Raw genomic sequence first — 21223 nt, forward strand, 5'->3', positions numbered from 1 at the left:
ACCTCCTGAGCCTGTTTCCTCATCTGTAAGAAGAGGACAGTGTTACACTCCCTACCTCGGGGTCTCGTGAGAACAGGCACAAACCCTGCTCTTTGACCCTTGCTGTGCCCTTTGAGAATGAAGTGCGTGGGGGCAGCTAGATGGCGCAGTGGATAGAACACTGGCCCTGGAGTCAGGAGTATCTGAGTTCAAATCCGGCCTCAGACACTTAACACTTACTAGCTGTGTGACCCTGGGCAAGTCACTTAACCCCAATTGCCTCACTAAAAAAAAAAAAAAAAAGAGAATGAAGTGCGTGGAGTACAATTGTGGGTTCCAGGGTTAATCACCAGGCTCCAAAGAGCTTGTTTCTACTTTTAAGGTTTCTCAGTGTTCCCCAGAATAACTCTTCCATTTTACATGTGGGGAAACAGAGGCAGAAACCACCACATCAGATTGGTGGGGCTGGAGGGATTCTGAACAGTCATTGGGTCAGACTCCCTTATCCTACAGATGAAGAAACTGAGAGCTGAGAAGAGGAAGTGACTCAGTGAGGTCATATAGCAACATCCTGTCAAAGCCAGAGTCAGAGCTGCCCAGGACCCCAGACTTCTCCTCTGGTGTCCTTCAGCCCCTTCCTGCCAGGGCTGTTGTGAGGATCAAATGGGTTAATAATTGTAAAGAGCCCTTGGTGCATGTGTGGTATGTAGTAGGTACTATATAAATATTATTTGTGGCGCATAGTAGGTGCTGCATAAATGTTATTTTTTTTTCCAGGGCAATGAGGGTTAAGTGACTTGCCTAGAGTAACACAGCTAGTATGTGTCAAGTGTCTCAGGTCTGATTTGAACTCAGGTCCTCCTGAATCTAGGGCTGATGCTTTATCCGCTGCGCCACCTAGTTGCCCCCCCACCATAAATGTTAGTTTGGCACATAGTAGGTACTATATAAATATTAGTTGTGTTGAATAAATATTAGATTGTCACATAGTTGGTGCTACATAAATATTAGTTGTCCCATAGTAGGTGCTGCCTAAATAAAAGATGTGTCACATAGAAGGTGCTGTCTAAATGTTAGTTGTGTCACATAGTAGGTGCTGCATAAGTGTTAGTTGTGGCACATGGTAGGTGCTACATAAATGTTAGTTTGGCACATAGTAGGTACTCTATAAATGTTGTGTCACACAGTAGGTGCTGCATAAATGTTAGTTGTTGTTATTATTGTCATTGTTATAGAGCAGTGGCAGTGGGCCAGATCAGGAATCTAGAGGAGACAGAGTCCCTGGCCAACAGAAAGTCATCCCTGGACACTGGGGCACACTATGTCCAGCTCAGCCCCTGCCCTGGCAGGCCTTTTGAAGCTTGGCCTCTGTTTGTGCAGAGGGATGGTGAGGGGCTGAGGGTGGAGCAGAGGTAGCCCACATCCTCTCTCTTCTCCAAGCCCTACCAAGGCCTTCTGTACAATGGGGCGTCTGGGTCTGAGGGTCAGGGCACTTTGCCATTAACCATTAGCTGCTCTTTTTGTCTCTCTCGTCTGGTGCCCTGGCCCAACAAGTCTCTTTCTGTTCACTAAGGGAGGGGGGAGCAAGGGAGCTAACCCTTTTTTCTCGCCTTGTTTGCCCCATGAAGATAAAGATGGGAACAATGAAAATGTTATCTAACCAGCCCCAGAAGAGGCCACACGTGGTACCATTTTCCTTTTCAAAGGCTTTTAGAAAGCACCCTCATCACTAATGGTCAGCCTGTGTCCTGGAGGGGAGATGGGGCCCCAGGGATGCCGACACAGTGACGTGGCACCCCAGTCTCCTGAGAGCTGCTTTCCCTTGGCTTTCCCAAAAGCGGATGAGTAAGAAGCAGACCTGGGGAGGGGGCCAGAGGTCAGCCCTGCGGCTGGTGCTCCCTCTTCTCGGGGGGAGACAAGCACGCTGATCCTTTTGGGGCAGACACAGGGGCTGAGTCCAAAGGCCTCACCTTGGGTGGGGGACCTTGAATTCAGGTCCCACCTCAGATAAGATCTGGGCTCCAGTTCCTTCTCTGAAGAATAGGGAGCTTGACCTCAATGACCTCAGGTGCCTCCTGGCTCTTGACCCCCTAAGTCCCCAGTGGGTAGATAGGAGATGGATGGAGGAAGTCCGGGGTGCCTGGGGAAGGGTCACTGAAGCAGGCAGGATGTCTGAGATCTGTGCTGTTGTCCTCATCAACACCCAGAGTGCCTGAGGGGCCGGCCTTTGCCTCTGCTCCAGGGGGAGGAACGCTGACCTTTGACTCAGAGCACCTGAGTTTGAGAGACCAGCACGGTCACCTCCCTGGGCCTTCACGGTCACCTCCCTGGGCCTTCACGGTCACCTCCCTGGGCCTTCACGGTCACCTCCCTGGGCCTTCACGGTCACCTCCCTGGGCCTTCACGGCCACCTCCCTGGGCCTTCATTTCCTGTTCTGTCAAATGAGGGGGTTAGACTAGATGGTGGGCCTTCTGACTCATGGTCCCATGCTTCAGACACATGATGAGCCTCCTGTGCTCAGCTGGATCAGTCCTCAGACACAGAGTCGTTCCTGGCCCTAGAGTCACCTCTGACCGCATTTCTTGGAGGGGCTTTTCCTGTCACTGCCCCACCCTGCAGGACTCCTTGGGCCTTCTGTGCCTTCCAGGATGAGGAAGGGTCTGGGAGAAGGCAGGGAATGAAAGACTGGCCTGAGGGCTTGGGGGTCACACAGCAGACAAGCTCACCACACTGCTGCCTGGTACTGGGACCTAGGGCTTGGCTTTGGGGGTCTTGGGAGCTGGAATGGGATGGATGCCACCCTTGGGGCCTGCCCCTGCCACCCACCTCTGGGCCTTGGTGTCTGCTCTGTAATATGTGAGGCCTGCACCCCGTGCTCCCAAGGGTCACTTCAGCTCCAAACCCAGAGATTTGTGGAGCTGGATTCACACCCCAGTTCTTTGGCTGATGAGCCGTGTGACCCAAACGCCCTCAGCCTGTGTTTCCTCGTCGTCGGCCTTTCAGTCTAAAGCTCAGCCCACCCTGGCTGCAAGGAGGCAAGGCCTGCCGGGACGGGAGCATGGCCCTTCCAAGGGCCCAGGTGGCTGCTTTGCTGGGCGCTCAGAGGCGCGCTCTTTGTGCAGTTTGTCAGCCCTGGGGCAGGTGTCCCGTCTCACACTGCTGAGCCTAGTGGCGTCCTGAGAACGTGTGGTGGGGTATAGAGGGAGCTGGGGGAGACATTGATACTCTGCGGCCTCCGGAGCTGCCTGTATCCCCCCAGACATGTGTCCCCGCTCTGGGCCTCGGGGAGGGGGGTGGATTAGGTGGCCTCTGGACTCCTTCCCCCACCACTGTCTGGGAGGGGCCTCTTTGGGTCCCAGGGCTTCCCAAATGTAGCATCCTCAGAGATGGTGGTTGAAAGCAATGGCTTGGGTTTTAGTGGTGACTAGGGGCGTGGGGCAAGCCTGGAAGCCTTCTTAACGCTTGTTTGTTTGTCTGTTGTTATTTGCGAATCAGAGAATGGCAGATGGAGAGACCTTGACCGGAAGTGCCCCCTTCAGCTGGACCAGCCCAGCCCCAGCATCTGGGACTGCCTGCCTGAGAAGGGTCCGGATGGCTCCCTCTGGTCCAGGGACGCGGCTGCCGCCTGCTCGGTGACCAGCCTTATCAAAGACCTCAGCCTGAGTGACCACAACGGTAACCCGTCATCAGCCCCCCCCCAGCAAGCGGCAGTGCCGCTCCCTGTCTTTTTCCGATGAGCTGTCCAGCTGCCGAACAGCGTGGAGGCCCTTGGGATCGAAGGTCTGGACTCCCGTGGAGAAGAGGCGCTGTTACAGTGGCGGGAGTGTGCAGCGCTACTCCAGCGGCTCCTGCCCCATGCAGCGGAGCTCCAGTTTCAGCCTCCCCTCACGCGCCAACATGCTATCCTCCTCCTCCTCCTCCTCCTTCAACGACCAGGCTGGCGGTCACGGCAGACTCGGGGGGCAGCCCTGCCCCGGGATCCCGGGCTCGGCCCCCTGCGGACAGGCTGGAGACATCTGGTGGAGCAGCACAGCGTCTGCCGGCGGGCGCAGGGTGGACATGCAGCGGTCCCTCTCGTGTTCCCACGAGCAGTTCTCCTTTTCAGAATATTGCCTCCCCTCTGCCAACAGCACGCCCACCTCCACCCCGGAGCTGTCCAGACGCTCCAGTGGGCTGTCACGGAGCCGATCCCAGCCCTGTGTCCTCAATGACAAGAAAGTGGGAGTGAAGCGTCGGCGACCTGAAGACCCTCAGGAGCCAAGGCCCTCTCTCGACCTCGCCAAGATGACACAGGTAAGGCCCCTTCCTCTAGACCCCTCCCTCAGTGGTTGGCAGTGGGAGCTGAGGAGGCTGACAGCTAGTGGTCTCTGCTTGTCCAAGCAGTAGAGCCTTTCCGGGGCCAGCCTGGAGCCTCCTGCGTGGAAAGAGCTTCCCTGCTAGGAGAAGGCGCTGGGGCTCATGGCGGATGGGCCAATGCCCCTCGGTAAGGCTGAACCTCTCAGAGAAGCCCTGTGGTCACTTCTTTATGCGCTAGAATTCTTCTGGAAGGTGTCATTCCGCCTCCGGGTCACTGCTGTGGCTTGGATATTCTCAGCCCCTTCCAGCTCCACCCTGACCACTGAAAATCTGAACCTCTGCCCTCCCTTAAGAGCCCTTATCGGCAGGCCCAGGACGGCCTGGCAATGAAGGGTGGTGAGTCACTAGGGAGACCGCGACCAGCAGGGCTCTTAAAATATCTTTGACTCCCTCTCCCTCCAGCGTCTCCTCGCCAGGAAACTCGGTCTTTAGCAGCAAAAAGGAAGGCTGGGGAGTGGCGAGGCTGGGCGCCCCCCAGCCTCCTGCTGAGCCTGAGAGCAGGGCGATGGCAGCCAAGCTGGGGGAGAGAGAAAGAGGAAGCCGAGGCTCCTTGGGTTAATCTTGGCCAGGAGAAGGGCTGATCGCTGTCGTCACTGCTGGAATTGTCTGAACTGGGCACTGCGCACAAAGGGTCCCTGAAGCCCTGACCACCTCCCTTAGCAAGAGTCCTGCCTTTGTTATCCTGATGGCCACTCGAGACTATGGAGGGCAGCTCGCCACAAAACAATCACCTGGCACAAAAGCCAGGTTCATTTCTGTCCGGCTCCAGGAGTGGGGACACAAGGATATTTGGTGACTGTTTTGGGGTTTTTTTTGGTGAGGCATTTGGGGTCAAGTGACTTGCCCAGGGTCACACAGCTAGAAAATATCAAGTGTCTGAGGGTGGATTTGAACTCGGGTCCTCCTCACTCCAGGGCCGGTGCTCTGTCCACTGCCCTTGATGACTGTTTCTTGAGGGTTACATAGTGTCCCAATCAGATGGAAGCATGGTGGTGGGACTTTTGGGAGGAGAACTGCTATGGGTCCTACCCGGGAGCTCAACAGAGCCCCAAGTTTCTCAGGGTCTCCTGGGTTTCCAGCCTTGGGAATGTGGAGTAAATAATTGCAGGGTTTAGGGCAGCCTTCAGTCATCTTGGCCTTCAAGGTTCAAGAAGACATGTTGGAGAGAGCCTCGCTCTTTCTGGGGGGCTGAATTCCAGAATGGGGAGGCCTATCCTCCCTCCCTCAATGCCTCATATTCAGGTGGGTGCTCCTACCTTCCTCCCTTCCTTGCCATTTGGGAGGAGTCTGTCAAGAATGTCATATTTTTATTGCTGAGTGATTTCCAGCTGGGGCAAAGTCCAGCAGCTTTCCATGTAACCAAACGGTGATCGAACGCATTCATGGTGGTGGGAGCCAGTGGGTCATCTTCCTCTTTCCCAGGGCGGCCTCAATGACACTCGGCAAAGGGCCAGAGAGCTGTGCGTTTTGATGACTCCTGACGGAGACCCAGGGCACGGCCTTCTCTTGCAGAGAGGCCACGCCTCTTTTACTAGCTAATAAACCGACTCACAGACATGACGTTTTATCAGCCACATGCAGGAGCAGCATTGGCGCCATCCCTAGAGACTTTTCAGGTCCTGGGCTTGGTGGAAATGATTTTAAAGCATATCACCATGCCTTACAGTGCCCAGGAATATAGAAAGATTGTTTCATCTGCTCCAGGCTGGTCTCCAAGAAGGGGGAGTGGGTGGGGAGGCCAAAGGAGGCCTCTGCGAATGTAAATAAGTGTGTCCTGGGTCAAGGCTGTGTCATCCCCAGCCAGACCCTGGGCCTGGTAAAGACTCCGCGAGGTAGTGGAGAGAAGGCCGCAGCCCCTCAGCCAAGCCGCTCCAGTGGGTGATGTGTTTGCTCGGGTTCAGGAGAAACTGCCCCAAATCAGTCAGTCAAGAAGCAATTAGTATGTGCTGGGAAAACAAAGTCAGGCAAAAAGGCCCCTGTGCTCAGGGGGCTCAGTCTGGGGCGGGGGGTGCGGTGACTGTAAACCACGAAGTACAAACTAGCGCTAGGCAGGAGAAAGTGGAGATAAGCTCAGTGAGAAGGCCCTGGTGTGGGGAGCGGGGCACGGGGAGAACAGGGCAGAGCGTCCTTCCTGCAGAGCCCCTTCCCTGGCCAGTCTCACCCCCTGGCCAGCCTCTGGCCTTCACTTGTATTGGACTCCGGAGGGAGAAGGAGCGGTCTGGCCGGGAGGCCGCCGGGCAAGAACCCAACCCCAAAGCAGCTGGGCACCCCTGACGGGGGCTTGTTCTGGGTTGGCCGAGGCAGCACCTCGAGGCTGCTTTCCTAGGGACTTTTGGAGTTTGGATGACACTTTGAAGTTGTGATTTTGTAGGAAAAAGACTTCCTCCTTTATTGATGGTCTGTGGAGTGGTGCCATGTGGGGCTGCCTCAGTTTCCTCCTCTGCAAAATAGATCCTGAATGTTAATTAGCTGTCATGCCTCCTTGCTAGGGCTGTCATTTTAAACAGTTGTTTTAACCTTCCTGGCCTTAGTTTTCTCACCTGTAAATAATGGTGTTGAGCCAAATGGCTTTCAAGATCTTGGGTTCAAATCCTGCCTCGGATGCTTATGACACATGTGACCTTGGAGAGTTACTGAATCTTTGTGGGCCTCAGTTTTCTCATCTGTGGGATGAGCCGGTTGGCCTAGTTGGCTTCTGAGGTCCCTTCTGGCACTAGGACTAGTGTTAGTGCTAACATATGTTAAGGTGCCATAAAAATGTCAGTTGTTATTCTTTGTGACGCGCATTCCTTGTCATAGCCTCATGCCGATGATAGATAGAGCAAGTTTGACTGTGCCCATTGTAGGGAAGGCAGGGAAGTGGAGGTGCAGAAGTGCTTTGCCTCTGCCCACACGGCGAGCTGCTCAGGATTCCTACAGTGATACCCCAGTGTTCCCCTTGGGAGGCCTCTGCGGAGGTGGGCAGTGAAGCTCATGTGCTGTGAGCATTCCTGGTATCGCCACATATTCTGAGACACAAATAGCCTGCCCCCAGGGGCTTTGTTTTATGACTGTCACAAGCTCTGATGCCAAGTCGCCAGTCCACATCCTGCCTTTCATCAAGAAGGCCCCAGGGAGTGGGGTTAGAAGGAGTCTGATGAAGTTACGGGACAGCCACGGGCTCCTGCTGCTAGTGGGGTGCTCCTGGGCAGGCTGAGTGAGGCTGGTGGATTGCTTGAGCTCAGGAGTTCTGAGCACAGCAGACCATGTGGTTGGAAGGAGATCCCAAGGCACATGGAGCAAAGCCGTGGTGTAAGGAGTGGAGACCCAGGCCTAGCTGAGCGGGAGAAGAGTGCTGAAGGAGGGGCAGGGAGGAGAGACCGAAGGGACGCCCAGGGAAGCAAGCTGAGACTGGGCATTGGGAAGAGGGAATCAGTGAGGCCCAGGCAAGCCAGCCGGACAGTGGGGTAAGCCAGCTCCTGCTGGCAGGCTCTCTCCTTGATCCTGGCAATTAAAGGGACCAGCTTGTTGCACTCAGGGGATTTCTGTTAGCATTTATTGGGGAAGGGCCGTGTCCTTTAATCTCTTACCTCGTCCACTACTCTGCTTCAGGATCCTTAATCCTCATTTCTCTGAAAGTGTTTGGTGCATGGCTTGGTGTCCGTCTCCTTCATCCCATCACTGAAAGCCCCTCCAAAGCAAGAGCTGCTTGTTGCCTAGTGTTGACTCGACTTCTAAGGGAAAAGGCAAAAGCTTGACCCAGTGTGCTTTGGGGTACCCTAGACCCAGGAGTGCTCAGCGCTTCTGGCCCATTTGGGCCTGAACAACCCGAAGGGATCTGAAATGATGGTCCATTATTCATTCAGCAAACACTTGGGGCCTGCCAGGATTTGTCTGGAAGACTAAGACAAAGCTGGGAAGGGGTCTGGAGACCCTAGAACATAGATGTGGTTTGTTCATCCTGGGGAAGAAACGTCCAAAGGGAGATGTGACCGCTGTTTTAAGTATTTTAAAGGTGGTTACACAGAGGAGAAAAGAGACATGTTCTGTTTTGTTTCAGAAGGAAGAACTAGGACCAGTCCCTCACTTAACAATCAAAAGCCAGCTATGAAATGCTTACTGTGCGCCAGGCACTGGGCTATATGACTAGTAAGTGGGGATAACAAGGAGGCAGACATGAGGTCCTGAGCTCTTCCACTGAGAGCTACCAGTGACCTCAAGTGACCACATATGGCTTCTGGTCCAGCCCCATCATTTACAGAGAAGGAGTTTGGGGCCAGGGGAGGGAGGGGGAGGGAAGTGACTCGCCTAAGGTCACACAGATAGTGAGATCCAGAGGCTGGGTTTGAACCCAGGTTCTCAGATTCCAGAGTGGGTACTCTTTCACTTTTCCCAAACTAGAACATCCTCCTTTGGTTTTCTTTTGTCTCTTTTCTCCCCTCCTTCTCCTCTCCCTCCTCCCTCCTCCCTCCTCCCCCTCCTCTTCTTCCCCCTCTTCCCCCTCTTCCCTCTCCCCTCCATCCTCCCCCTCCTCTCCCCTCCTCCTTTCCCCTCTTCCCCCTCCTCCCCCTCCCCTCCCTCCTCCCCCTCCTCTTCTTCCCCCTCTTCCCTCCTCCCCCTCCTCTCCCTCTTCCCTCCTCTCCCTCTTCCCTCCTCCCCCTCCTCTTCTTCCCCCTCTTCCCTCTCTTCCCTCTCCCCTCCCTCCTCCCTCCTCCCCCTTCTCTTCTTCCCCCTCCTCCCCCTCCCCTCCCTCCTACCTCCTCCCCCTTCTCTTCTTCCCCCTCCTCCCCCTCCCCTCCCTCCTCCCCCTCCTCTCCCCTCCTCCTCCTCATTTTATTCTTCTTCCTCTTTTGAAACGGAAGAGGAAATTTTGATAAGCTTCCCTCTGAGCATGTGGCCAGGCCCCAGGAGGAAATCTGCTGCTGAAGCGCAAAGTGGGAGGGAGGGAGGGGCTCCTTCATGTGTCCTTTCCTTGAGCAGGGGGCTCCTGCTTTGTCCATCAGTGCCCGTGCGCTTGTGAACAAGCCACTCGGGGGCCTTGACCCATAGAACCCCCTTGCCTGGAACCCGAGACCTTTGGACTCAGCAGCCCCTGAGGGCCCTTCCTGCTCCCAAGGGGATTGTTCTGCAAAGAGCTCCCTTAAGTGTCCCCAGCCCCCGCCTCCCCTGCCTACGAACTGTCCAGCTGACCCAAGACCTCACACCTGCAAAGGCCACCTCCCCATGGGGAGGAATTCAGTGGGTAGGTCTGGCTCAACATTACCTTCACTCACCTCCTAAGCACATGCACATGCACATGCACACACAGACACATACACTGCACCCCCCCACACACACCCCTTAACTCCTACACAGACATACACACTCATACACCCCCCCACACCCCTTAACTCCTATACACATGCAGAAACAAACACAAACACCCCTTAACTCCTACACACACACTCACACACATGCACACATATGTGCACACATAGACACGCCCCTTAACTCCTACACACACGTACACTCATACACCCCTTAACTCCTACACACACATACACACTTTTATACCCCCCATGCCCCTTAACTCCTACACACACATACACTCATACACTCCTTAACTCCTACACACACACTCACACACACGTGCACACATAGACACGCCCCTTAACTCCTACACACACATACACACTCATACACACCCCTTAACTCCTACACACATGCAGAAACAAACACAAACACCCCTTAACTCCTACAACACACTCACACACATGCACACACACGTGCACACATAGACACGCCCCTTAACTCCTACACACTTATATACCCCCCCATACCCCTTAACTTCTGCATGCACACACACACGCACACACGCACACACCCTAAACTGCCGACATCTCAGTTTGTGCCTCAGCAGGAGAAGGCAGGTGATGGGAGCCATCTGGGATGGAGGGTGAGCAAATGTTTTTTAAAACAGAGATGATTACAGTGATGAAAGTTCTAACATGGTGGAACAGGCAAGGAAGGACTCATTCACGGAATGTCCGCCTTGCCGTAAATTGTAACCATAACCCCTTGGTTCCCCCGGCCCCGGCTCTCAGGCTGTGCCAGGTCCCGGTCCATGCATCCGCCCCATTCTGTGGCCCCCGGGCAGCTTTCCCCTTTGACCTGGTCTTTTGAAGTCTCTTCATGCCTGTCCTGCTTCTTACAGAATGACCATGTTGGCTCTCCTGCGCAGGACTGAGCTTAGGCATGGTGATGGTTGCTAGGCCTCCAGTCAGTTCCGTCAGTGACTTTATTTATTTTTATTTTTTGGTTGCTGATACCCTGACCGCTGCACATCAGTCAGCTTCCTGTGAGCCTTCAGCAGTCACAGAGTGATTCAGAGACAGATTACACATGTCTCGCCTCAGCTTTGGAAAGAGCACCAATTATAAATATTACCCGTTGATTACCATTTCCCTGGGTGTCATGGCCCTTGCTGTATTTCTAACTCAGAGCGGGACAGCTCAAAAGAGAAACAAATTGTATTTCTCAGCAGTCCGTCAGAAAGGAGCAAGACATTTCAGGGGGAAAAAAAAACACCCACCAGAAGGGTAATTGGTTACAGCTGCCCAGCCTCAAGGCCCTGCCTCCAGCAGCCATGAGGGAAGGCACTGACTGGGGTGTTTGCAGATGCATAAAGGACCCTTCAAACACTAACCAGGGGGTATCTTTTGAAAAAGCACCCCCCCAAAAAAAAAACCCCAACCCAACCCCATGAGGTAGAAAATAGCATACCACTGTAGCTTGGTATTGGAATTACATGTGGTCTTTCTGATAAGGCGAGATTGGGTTGTAAGCTGGAGCCCTTTGGACTAAGGCACTGGCTGAAGTTTTATCTGGTCCAGCCTTCTATTTTAGAGGTAGAAACTCAAGGACTTGCCCAAGGTCACTGAGAAAAGAGAAAAAAGGAAGAGAGCTGGGAGTTGGGCCAGCTGGGCCTCAGACTGGTACACTCTCTTGTTCCTTTGGTGACACAATGTAGGTGCCTGTGGAAATGAATTGAATTGGGTTCACACAGATGGTTGGGTACCATGCTGCTGGACCAGATGTCAGCCCTCAGCCCTTCTCCAATTGGCTTGCAGGACCTTTTGTTGGCATCTGATCAGGTTTTAACAGGTTGTAGAGAATGAGTGTTGGGAATGCTTACTCAGCTGCCCAAGGAGGTGTGGTCAGTGAGTCTGGGTACCTTGAGAAGACAAGATGGCTTCATAGATCCAGACAGACAAAACCAAAGGTCCAAGTGGGTGTCACAAAGCTGCTTTCTCAGGTAAGCTTTGTGGAGGAACCAGGGATTGACGGTTTTCCATTTGGTCTGATCTTGCAGCTGGGCTGCTTCCTCCTAGCTGGACACTAAGGGGTTGGGGTTCGAGGATATGACACCTTGGACTGCTATCATGTGCCACCCAAAGTTTCTCCAATCACTGCCATAGCCTCTCAATCAGTAAGCACCTATTAAAGGCCCACAGTGTGCCCTGCACCGTGCTAGGTGCCAGGAAGACAAAGACAAAAGGGAGATAGTCCCGTACCTCAGGGAGCTTATGTTTCACAAGTAGATACAGGAGAAGTAGGAAGCGGACACACCAGGAGCTTGGTTCTGCTGCTGAGAGAAGCCCTGGCTTGGCATCCTGCAGGTGCCACTTTCTGTGTCCTCCTGAATGAAGGAATGAAAAGGCATCCATTGAGTGGTTCCTATATGCCAGGCCTGGGGCAGAGTGAACTGGGGGCAGCTTGTTCACTTCCTTGAACTTCTGTTTCCTCCTCCACTCGATGCGCTCAAGGGCTCTGCCAGCTCTGATGGAGTGATCCTACCCAGAGGGTCCAGAGGCCCTATCTGCTTTTCTGCCGCCTGGCTGTGGAGGATTGCCCACAGTGCCGGTGGCATTGAACCTTAGAGGATGGTAAAGGATGACAAGGCATGAGAGGCTCTTCTTGCAGTAAGAGCTGCTGACTCCCAACCAGAGGAAGTACCCAGACCTGAATCGACATCCCTGAGGCCCAACATCCAAAGTTAACATTTGAGTCGTGTTTGTGGCATTGGCTGCCCTCTCTCTCAGAGCTGATTGGTACCGCTCTTAACCCCCTCAGGAGGATGACGGGATGTGTGTCTGACCCCAAGCACGGGCCTCACGTCCTTGGGGTTGTTCATACTTTCTTCCTTTCTTGACGTGTCCAGGAAGCTCCCTACAAATGCCCTCCCCACTTCTAGCATCATTGGGCCCGGACTTGTAGAGGTCGTCATAAGTCAGACATGGGGAAATCTTTCTGAGGAGACCCAAAGGCAGAGTCCTGCCACAGTGACATGAGAATTCATTTTCTTTCCTGTGGATCTTGGCAATTAGGAGGAGCCCCCTCAGTTTCAGTTAGGAAAAGGTCTGAATTACCGACTGTTTTCAATGAAACACAGTTTGATTACTTGCAAGGGCATCCAGTAGCTTGAAGCCAGCTGGTGTTGCCCAGCACTGACCCTACTGTGAGACTTTCTGGCTCTGAATAGCAAAGACTGGTTTGCATTTGGAAGTCAGAGCTGTCCAGAGAAGCACCCGCCTGCACTTGTGTTGAATCCTCGCCATTCCTGGGGAAGTTGGGGGCTTTGGTAGTGTGTAGACGAGGCAGCTTCCATCAAAGCCACTTCCTAACTGGTTCCAAGTGAGGCACCATAGAAGTGGTCCTGGGCTGTGCAGAAGCTTGGGCAGGCTCTGCCTAACTGGAGATCTGGAGTATGGACCATCCCAGTGACTGATGGGTCATGCCCATCTGTGGTCAGAGGATCAGGCAGCCTGAGGAGCCTGTCACTGGGCTGGATCTTGGGCATCTCAGCCACTCAGAAAGAGGCCACTGCTCGAGTACAGGCTACCTTTGGTCTGGGTTGGTGGAGGGAGGGGCTATGCCATGAGCGTGTCCACCCTGGGAGGAAGAGGTTAGCTCCAGAGGGAACCTCGGAGCCAGTCCCACCACCTCATTTGTGGTCAGAGGCTAACTCAGGCATGGAACCAGGCGTGGTTCTGTGCTGCAAGGCATGGCGGGTTTTCTGTTATCCCTGCCCCCACCCCTCGTCCTTTTCTTATTCTCTCCCAGTAACCGTTTCCCAGGGTTTGAAGAGTTTTGCTTCCTGTTCTCTGGAGCTTCTCCAAGCTTAGGGAGGACCCTGGTGTTGTGGGAAGCATTGACTGTCTGGGTAGCCCAGCTGGCTTCTTTCACAGCACCAATATGCTCCAGGTCATCCCAGAGCTCTTTGCACAGCTGGAACACATCTGGTCAGCTTACACCAGCTGGGGATGGGGCTCATGGGCTCTCCCAATGAAGTCCCATAATGCCTCGCCATTCCCTTCCACCATCAGCTTGGGTAGACCCGGCGTTCCCTGGGAGTCACAGCTTTCCATTTCTGATTTCTCCTTCAGCAGCAGGAAGAATCCATCACCTTCCTCTGGCATCTCCCTGGGGGGACGAGTCTTATGGAAGACGCATTAGACTTGACCCCAGAGGGCACAACGGGGAACAGAAAGGTAGAGGTTTCGAGGAGACAGATTCCAGCTCCGTGTTAGAAAAAGCTTCCAACCAAAGGTTGAGCATCTCAGGCAGTTGGATGAGTCCTTCTGAAGGACGTGGCCAGAGGGATTCCTGTTATGGTGTTACTTGGATTGGGTGACCCCTGATCTCCCTTGTAGTCTGAGATTATCTAATTCTGTAAGGACTGTTAAACTGATTTATTAGACTTCATTGGACCCTTGATCTCACTGAGATGGGCACCCCTTCCAACCCTGTAGGCCACAACCTGTCCACACGTGTCCATCTCATACAACCCTTGTCCATGCCCTTTTTTAAATACCACATGGCCAGGGGGCAGCTAGGTGGCGCAGTGGATAAAGCACCAGCCTTGGATTCAGGAGGACCTGAGTTCAGATCCAGCCTCAGACACTTGACACTTACTAGCTGTGTGACCCTGGGCAAGTCACTTAACCCCCATTGCCCCGCAAAAAAAAAAAAAAAAAAAAAAGAAACAAAACAAAAACCAAAAACAAATACCACATGGCTGGGGAGGAGGGAGGGAAGGGCCTTCCCAGTATGTGGTGGTTAGCAGTGTGGCCCACCAGCTGTACATCTCTCTAGACCTCACCCTTCTCACAGGACCAGCCCTACCTTCCTGAGTAGTATCTTTGATGCCGTCTTCCTGCGTGAAAATCATTGTGGATGATCTTCAGCAACCTATCTGTCCCCATCATACTGACCTCACCTCGTTGCCCTTTGGGCCCATTCAGCACGGAAAGACATAGTAAATGCCTACCACGTCACCCCAATTTTTAATTTTTCTGTGGTTGTGGCCTTCCCAGAATGTTGGTCAATGGTTTGAGGAGGCAGATACTGCTCCGTTTCCCAGATACATTTAATCCATTGATTTGCCCAGTTCATTAATGACCACATTTATTTTGGCATGCTTGGAGCAAGGGAAATACAGATAGATGTCACACAGAGAGAGACACATGATGAGTGAGTCAGCCAGGCATGGATTAGATGATTCCCGGCTGTACCTCCTCACTTCTCACCAGGTGGCCAAACCCATCTGTGGCCGCTGACTTCTCTGCCGAGCCCCCGGGGACTCATGTCCCCAGTGGGCTGCTTCCCTCTGTCTCTGGCCCATCCCCGGCCTAGGCAGAGGAGTGTTCTCCAGCCACAGAGAACAAACCCTTTACTGAAATTCCCTGACAGTCCAGAGCTTCCTTTCATTAGACTCAAAGTGGGTGTTAATTGCCTATTTATGGCCAGAAAATAAACAATGCTGCTTTTGAAAGTTGGAGAACTTGGGGGAGGGGCTCTTTGTTTTTAAAGAGATAATTGGGGAAAAAAACACAGAGAAAATTGGCTTCTGAATGTATCTCAACACAGCAACCAGAGATTAACCTGATAGCAGTGGCAGTGGGCTCATGCCAGGAGCACTAGCCCCTTCAGTCAGCCATGCCAAGGTCACATCTTTCAAGCAGTCTACATTTGGGCTGCTATCAGCCTTCGTGAATATGCCATGCTTGAAGGGAAAGGAGCATGAGGCTTCTGGAGAAGGCAAGTCAGCCTTTACTCTCTCCACCAATGCAGGTCAGCACCTTCTCTGCAAATTAAGTCTTAGAGAGCTGTCTAGAATATTGAGAGGCTGTCACTTGCCTTGGGTCATCCAGCTAATAGATGCGTGTTAGACATGGGACTTGAACACAAGATTCTTCCTGACTCGAGGGCAGCTGGGTGGCACAGTGGGTAGAGTTCTGAGCCTGGAGTCGGGAAGATCTGAGTTCAAATCTGGCCTCAGACTCTTCCTAGCTGTATGACCCCAGGCACGTCACTGAGGACACCAGGTGCCATGAGATAAGTAGAGATCTCCCTAAGATCCTCCGCTTCTCTCATCTTGTTACAGTATTCCACCCCCTAACCCCCCTCAGATCCAACCCAAGGCCTTTTCTCTGTCCTCATACACAACATGCCCACTTTCACGTCTTGCTTCTCTCCTCTGTGCCTTTGCACCAGCCATCCCCCATACCAGGAGCGTCCTTCCTTCGCTGCCTCTTAGAATCCCTCTCCAAGGAGCTGATCCCCTCGACTGCCGGTGCCCCCTGCCCATTATATTTTTTCTGTTTATACTTATGTACACTGTTGTCTCCCTTCTATAATGTCGACATGGGTCCCCAGCCCCTAGCATGTGCCTGGCAGAGTCAACCCATCAATCAGCATTTATTAAGCCCCTGCTGTGTACCAGGCGGTAAGCCCTGGGGAGACAAAAAGAGGTGAGAGACAGCCCCTGCCCTCAGGGAGCTTAAGTCTAGTGGGGGAGACAGCTACAAACACATACATTGAAAGCAAAGGATCAGGGCAGCTAGGTGGTACAGTGGAGAAAGCACCAGCCAGGGATTCAGGAGGACCTGAGTTCAAAGCCAGCCTCAGACACTTGACACTTACTAGCTGTGTGACCCTGGGCAAGTCACTTAACCCCCATTGCTCCACAAAAAAAAGAAAAGAAAAGAAAAGAAAGCAAAGGATCAGTGGGAGCGAATTACCAAAGGGAAGGCCCAGCCCTGAGGAAGGCCTGGGCACGCCTGGGCCTTAAGGAGCCAGGCAGGGCTGCCCTCCAGTTAGAGGAGGGACAGTATGTGAAGGGGAGAGAGGAAGCTGGAGGCCCTGGACGGGAGAGGACACGGGGAGTGAGGGGTAAGCGGACTGGGCAGGGAGGAGGGGCAGGCTGTGCAGGGGCTTGAAGGCCAAACAGAGTGTTTTGTATCGGCTCCTGGAGGCCCTGGGGAGCCGCCGGCGTGGTCAGGCCTGAGCTTCAGGGAGATCCCTTTGGTGGCCAAACGAAGGATGGATTGGAATGGGGGAGGGGAAGCAGGCAGACTCACCTGCAGGCTGAGGCTAAGTGTGAGGTGGGGAGACCCCACCATGGGGGGCGGGGCTTATCTGAGAGATGGGAAGCTTGGATGTGATCAGAGCCCCGAGGGACCCCGTGGTCAGAGGGTGTGATCTGGAGGAGAACCAGGCAAGAAGAGAGGGTGACCCACAGGGTCAAAGGCTGCAGAGAGGTCAGGGAGGATGAAGAAAAGGTCATTGGGTTTGGCAACTTGGAATGGGGTCAGGAGCCAGCCTGTAAGGGGTTAAGAGGAGGGGAGCGGAGAGGGGGCGGGGCCCCTGGGGTAGACATTGGGGAAGAGTCAGCCTGAAGGGCAGAAGAGATGCAGGATGATGGTCAACAGGAATGGAAGGGTCCGGTGGGGCTTTTGAGGATGGGGAGCTGTAGGCACGTTTGTAGATTAAACACGCGTGACCGTGGGGCTGGCAGAGGGGGCAGGCGATGCTGGCTCAAGGCCTGGGTCTCCAGCGGGACTTAAGGGGGAGGGTTCAGGAGTGGGCCCTGGCTCCATCCCATTTCGGCCCATTGTCATGACCACTGTGGGATGGGGATGAGGTGGAGTGGAGGGGATGCTGCCCCTCCTCCCGGGCGGCAGGAGGACTGATCCTGGGACCTCTCCCTTGTCCTCAGCCCTGAGGGAGGGAGGAAGGGAGGGCCTGGTGTCTGGCTCTAAGAGTGGGGTCTAGTTGGAAGCGTCAGAGAAACCCTGGGGTGGGCAGTTGGGAGGCCCTGACTCTGGAGGCACCTCTGAGTCAGGAGCAGGGTGTTTATTGCCACCAAGGAGTCACCAAGACAGTTAGTCAGTCAGTCAACACACATTTATTAAGTACCTGCTGTGGGCCAGGTACTAGGTTTATTTTATTTATTTAGTCTTTTTATTTTTTTCCAATTCCAGTACTAGGTTTAAAATTAGATACCCCCCTTTCTTCTCTCTGAGTCCCAGAAGTGCTTTTTCCGGTGGTATTTTCTAGGAGGAAGTGTTGATACAGTGCTCTGGAATAAGAGGGCCTGGGTTCGAATTCCACCCTGATAGTACCAGTGTGATCTGGGGTGAACCATGACTGCCTCGGTTTCCTCGTCTGTAGGATGAGCATGTGGAGTAGACCCTCCCAACCCTAGCTCTCCAGACCCCACGTGAATGCCATTGTTCCCTCTGGGCCTCACCACTCTCGTCCCCACCACATCGGTGTGGGATTCTCCTGGACACTGACTGTTCTCCTGCTGGGGATCATCCATGCTGGCTTTTCTGAAGGGGAAGGAGAATGGAGCTTGACTGAGTTTGGAGTTGGTGCCAGGGCTTGGTTTACAGTTCTGTTAATTCCCACTCACCCTCACTGAACCTGAAGGGCTCATCTGTACAATGAAGTGTGCATTGGAGGGCCCGCGCCGTCCCATGTGCACCAGGGCCCGGGAAGCCCTTTGCTCGATCCTTGGTCCATCTCTCTTCTCTCACTCAGTGGGAAGGCCAGCTTTGTCAGGGCGGGGGAGAGAAGCATCTTGGAGCAGGCCTGAGGCCCAGAAACCTTCTTCTTTGGGCAGCAGAGGCCTCACAACCATTGTGTGGAGCAGGTGCTGTTATTCCGTTTTACAGATGAGACGACTGAGACAGAGAGGGTCTGTGACTTACTCAGGGTCACAGTGCTAAGGAAATGTCTGAGGCAGGGTTCAAACTCGGGTCTCCCTTCAAGTCCCTCTGCCATCTCCCCACAAACGCAAATGGCCTGGGCTGACCACCCTCCAGAGCCTGGAGCCACATGGGAACAGCCCCTGGCCAGGTGGGCCGAGGAGGATGGGGGCTGCTGAGTGAGGGGGCAGCCCCGGTCAGCCGCTGGGGCACAGGTGGGGAGCGTTTCCACAAGGAGATTGGAATTTGCCAAAAACATAAAATGGGTAGAGACGCTGCCAGTGGTTGAACTCGGAGCTGGGTTCTGGAGTTGTTCCTTCTTCGTTCCCAGCCCCCTTACGGGATCCCAGAGCCAGAGGGCACCTCTGAGGGCGTCCAGTCCGGCCTCCTTGGGGCAAGCAGTGAAGAGTGGGAAAGCTGACTGAATCAGGAACCGGAGAACCCAAGTCTGCTTCAGACACTTCCTATTCTGTGGCCCAGACAAGCCACTTAACCCCCCTGAGCCTCGGTTTCTTCATTTGTAAAATGAGAATGGAGCGGCTTCTGCAGTCCCTTCTGGTTCCAGATCTGTGACCCTGACTTATTTCTCCTCTCTGGGCCTGTAAGATGAGGACAGTGCCCTTGGGGGGTCCCTTCTTGCTCCGTCTGTGGTCCTGGGATCTGATGAGGCTGAGGCCCAGGGAGCCTAAGTGACTTGCTTAGGGCTGCCCAGCTCAAGAGTGGCCAAGCTAGGAGTCTGCCCTGCAGCTCCAAATGCCAGGCATGTTTATGGTTCTGTTTTGTGCCAAATGAAGGACAAGAAACCTTGGGTGGACATTTGTGGGCAATGGGCAGGTCTGCCTGAAGTGGCTGGCTGAGGCCAGGGCAGCTGCCCACCCCCTCCCCCAACAGCTCCCCTTCCCTGGGGGGCTCCAGGGCACTTTCCTCACAACAGCCTCGCAAGGTGCAGGATGCTCGTGTGGTTGAAGCAGGTCCACAGTGTTGATTATTCCATGACCATGGGGGTAGTTCTGGGCACTGAAGGTGCCCCCACCTACAAGCACCTTCCCTCCTGCTTTGGGCAGCCCTGCTTGATGAGGGGCTGGTCCAGCAGGTTGTGTGAGAGATGGCCCCCTCTCCAGCCACAGAGGAGTATTAAGTGTACGTGAGCCCTGTGCGTGTATGCTTGTGTGGGCCCTGTACATGTGTGTGCGAGCCCTGTGCGTGTTTGCTTGTGTGATCCCTGTACATGTGTGTGTGAGCCCTGTGCATGTGGGTGAGCGAGCCCTGTGTATAGGTGCATGTGTGAGTCCCGTGTACGTGCCACATATGCACCTGGTGTGGGCTATGCTCTGTGCCAAAGGGAAACAGAACACCTGGAGAGGCAGGGGCTGCCCTCTGCAAGCTTACCGCGAGTTCTGGAGGCTGGTGAGCAGAAGAGGGGGCGCAGTGGCCAGATGGTTCTGGGTGATCCGCTCTTGAGTCAATGGGCCTCGTTTTGGGCCCCTGCGCCATATTGAGAAAGGTCCACTCTCATGTAAGGCTCATCCTTTCCCAAGATCACCAGAGTACAGAAGGTGAGGGTTGAAAGAGACATGACTGGTCTCTTATTTAACACACCAAGGCCCAGAGATGGGGCAGGACTTGACCAGGGTCACCTAGGGTGGGAGGGCAGAGCCAGCACTCAACCTCATCTTTAGACTCTGGGCTGTTGCACAGGGGTTGACCGCCATGTGTCAGTGTTTGTGTCCAGCTGAATTCAGTTGGGTCCAGTTGAATTCTGCAGACCACAGTCCCCTACCACAGGTCCCCAGGCTCTTCAGCTTTTGTCTGACTGGCTTTTGGGTGGGTGGGGGAGAGCTTGCCCCAGCCTGGTGCTGCTATGAGTGAACATCAGCCAAGCATCAGTGCCAGTGACTAATACCCGATCACGGGGCCAATCAGCATCTCACATAACATCACATTGGTCTAAATGATCTGGTCTGGGTTAATCTAGAAGCCACCGGGCTGTCTAGACGGCCTGAGGTGACAGGCTGTTACTGCTCCTGGATGCTGCGGCTTATATTTGGGTTATGGCTGAAATCTGAGACCCAGCTCCAAAGAGTTCCCGTAGCACGGCTCAGATGGGCTCAGATGAGGTTGCAGTGCCCTGAACACGAACGCTGGCCGTGTTGTCCAAAATAGATCCCAGCGTGTGCCGGCGAGGCCAGGCCTTCGGGGTCGCCAGGGAGGATTGGAGAGAAAGTGGTCCCTCCTTTATGAACCGTGGGCTCTCTTGCTTTTGGTCCTGGGGGTCGTGGGGCTCCCTTGTGTGCCCGGACACAGACGCTCATGAAATGGAGGAAGGTGGTTTTTTGCTCCATCTTCCAGTTGTTTCTGAATTTTCTTTTTAGTGCTGGTGTTAGGCTCCCGAAGTCCCCAGTGGGCTGGACCCTTCCCTTCTTCTCTTGTATGTGGGTGGGAGAGAGCTGGGAAAATGAGGAAGAAGCGGCTCTCCCCTCCCCCAATGGGCTAGGTCACAATTGCTCCTTTTTCCTCATCAAAGACAAAAACGAAACAATTCTTGTGCTCAGGGAACTTACATCTCCCTGGAGGTGACCATGGGAGCACTTGCTTTACAGGGCTGGGATGTGGGTCCATTGGGAAAATGACGTGTAAAGTGCTTTGTAACCCTTCAGTGACTATATCAGTGTTAGGGAGGGAGAACCCTCATGTTCGACAGCAGCAGCAGCCCCCCCCCCTTTCTCTCATCCTCAGCTTCATCCTCCTCTTCATCACTGTCATCCTCCTCTTCGTTATCGTGCTTCTCCTCTTCATCATCGTCATCTTTCTCCTCCTCCTCCAAGATTAGGCTAGGAATCTCGAAGAGCTGTATTCGAATCCTGCATTAGACCCA

General features: G+C 53.9%; 1 protein-coding gene across 1 annotated transcript in view; it reads left to right on the forward strand.

The window, feature by feature from the left end:
• The window catches only part of FAM53B (family with sequence similarity 53 member B), a 112191-nt gene that overhangs the window by 65112 nt on the left and 25856 nt on the right, over positions 1-21223 (forward strand). The window contains 2 exon segments of the mRNA XM_043990157.1: positions 3476-3669; positions 3671-4273. Coding sequence (XP_043846092.1) covers positions 3476-3669; positions 3671-4273 — 797 coding nt within the window.

This window comes from Dromiciops gliroides, chromosome 2 (genome assembly GCF_019393635.1).
Source record: "Dromiciops gliroides isolate mDroGli1 chromosome 2, mDroGli1.pri, whole genome shotgun sequence".
NCBI lineage: Eukaryota > Metazoa > Chordata > Mammalia > Microbiotheria > Microbiotheriidae > Dromiciops > Dromiciops gliroides.